Source organism: Pteropus alecto, unplaced genomic scaffold, assembly GCF_000325575.1.
Source record: "Pteropus alecto unplaced genomic scaffold, ASM32557v1 scaffold53, whole genome shotgun sequence".
In the NCBI taxonomy this organism is placed as follows: Eukaryota; Metazoa; Chordata; class Mammalia; order Chiroptera; family Pteropodidae; genus Pteropus; species Pteropus alecto.
Genome location: NW_006434366.1, coordinates 1,434,934 through 1,437,155, shown reverse-complemented (window position 1 = coordinate 1,437,155; position 2,222 = coordinate 1,434,934). Strand labels below are relative to the sequence as shown.

The following is a 2,222-nucleotide window of genomic DNA, read 5'->3' as shown; positions in this document are numbered from 1 at the left end:
AGCCTAGATGCTTCCCACCCCAGCCCCCCTTCCCCCACAGCCACCGTCATCCTCAATGAGCTCAACTGGACAGAGGCCCTAGAGAATGTGTTCACTGAGAACCGTAGACAGGACCCCACGCTGCTGTGGCAGGTCTTCGGCAGTGCCACAGGAGTCACTCGCTACTACCCAGGTGGGTGCCAGCCCATCTCCTGGTCCATTCATCACCACACCCTCTTCCGTCTCCCAGCCCACTCATCCTGGGATGCGTGGGGTGGGATGGTCACTGATCACCCCATAGACTGCAGAGTGGCCTGGCCACTCCCGTAAGGCCTGCTGACTCAGGCCAGATACTTCCCTGCCAGCCCCTCATCACCTCCTTTCCCCCCACAGCCACTCCATGGCGAGCCCCCAAGAAAATTGACCTGTACGACGTCCGAAGGAGACCCTGGTGAGCAAGCAAGGAGGGGCCGGGCAGGGACACCCTCTCGGCTCCCCCAGCTCTCCCGCCTGCTCCCCTCCCTCCTGATATCCAGACCTCCGAGCGGGGCGCAGCCAGCTCTATCCAATTTTCATTTCACACATCGTTGCCACTGGAAAATGGATCCCATCACCCAAGCAGGCCTCCCAGCTGCCTCTGCCCCCGTCCGCTGCCTGGCACTCCACCCCCTCGGGAGTGAGGGATGGGCCAATGGAGGCTCCCAAGGGTGGATGTATCCTCTGTGGGGTTGGCCAGCCCCTGCCCTACCCATCTGAGCCCTATACACCCCTACCCTCTGCTCTGCCTCTCCTGCCCACGACCTCCTTCCTCCCTGCCACTTGTTCAGGACATACACAGCTAAGACTGTCCTCGGGAGCTCATCCCAGGCTATGGGAAGTGACAGGGCACTGAGGCCAGGGGCCATGCCTCTAGCCCCCTCTCTGGATCACCTGCTCACCTCTCCTTAGGGCAGTTCATTTGCCAGGGGGACCAGGTCACTTATGTCATAGGCAAGGACTATTTTATTAAACACAGTATCTTCAGTGCCTAGGACCCTGTCTGGCCCACGTAGGGGATGCTCAATAGAAACATGTCGCATCAATACGTGGGTGAAGGAAGGAAGGACCCACAGGTCCCAGAGGCTGGCCTTAATCGAGGCTTCTCCTGGGCAGGTATATCCAGGGGGCCTCATCACCCAAGGACATGGTCATCATCGTGGATGTGTGAGTGAGCAATGCTGGGAGGCGGGGTGGGACGAGACAAGGGACTAGACTCTGCTGCCCGGGGCCATCCTGGGGGAATGACAGGAGAACACCTGAGGCCTACCTGGCACCTCCATGACCTCCCCAGGAGTGGCAGTGTGAGTGGCCTGACCCTGAAGCTGATGAAGACGTCTGTCTGTGAGATGCTGGACACACTCTCCGATGACGACTATGTGAACGTCGCCTCGGTGAGTGCCAAGGGGACAGGCGGGCCAGGAACGAGTCGCCCCCACTTGCCCGTGCAGCAGCCGCCTGCCCTGGCCAGTGTGAGCTCCCTTACCCTCGGTGTCCCCGCAGTTCAATGAGAAGGCGCAGCCCGTGTCATGCTTCACACACCTGGTGCAGGCCAACGTGCGAAACAAGAAGGTGTTCAAGGAGGCTGTGCAGGGCATGGTGGCCAAGGGCACCACGGGGTACAAGGCCGGCTTCGAGTACGCCTTCGACCAGCTGCAGAACGTGAGCCCCGTGGGTGGATGAGCAGACGGCTGGGGGCGGGCAAGGGCCCGGGCTTGGTGACACTGGGGAAATCAAGACGAATGGCCTTGTTAGCACCCACCAGGCAGCTTGGGCAGATAACACCATCTGCTGTTGCGGGGAGCACCAGAGGGCCAGGCCCACCAGAGGGAGGGAGATCTACCCCTGAACCAGGAGTGGCCAAGAGCCACCTGACCCCACACCTACTCTTGCCCAGTCCAACATCACCCGTGCCAACTGCAATAAGATGATCATGATGTTCACGGACGGCGGCGAGGACCGCGTGCAGGACGTCTTTGAGAAGTACAACTGGCCCAACCGGACGGTGAGGCTCAGCCCAGGCGGGCGCTGCCCCGACCTGGGCGCAGTGCAGGGGGCGGGGGGCTGTGCTCCGGCAGCCGCAGCAGTAACCTCAAGCCCCAAACAGGTGCGCGTGTTCACCTTCTCCGTGGGGCAGCACAACTATGACGTCACACCCCTGCAGTGGATGGCCTGCGCCAACAAAGGTACCTCATCCGGGCATCACT

General features: G+C 61.3%; 1 protein-coding gene across 1 annotated transcript in view; it reads left to right on the top strand.

Moving 5' to 3' along the window:
* The window catches only part of CACNA2D2 (calcium voltage-gated channel auxiliary subunit alpha2delta 2), a 149,047-nt gene that overhangs the window by 133,146 nt on the left and 13,679 nt on the right, over nucleotides 1-2,222 (top strand). Inside the window, 7 exon segments of the mRNA XM_015587162.1 lie at nucleotides 41-172; nucleotides 373-430; nucleotides 1,132-1,182; nucleotides 1,310-1,409; nucleotides 1,519-1,677; nucleotides 1,913-2,020; nucleotides 2,123-2,201. Of these exon segments, the coding sequence (XP_015442648.1) occupies nucleotides 41-172; nucleotides 373-430; nucleotides 1,132-1,182; nucleotides 1,310-1,409; nucleotides 1,519-1,677; nucleotides 1,913-2,020; nucleotides 2,123-2,201 (687 nt within the window).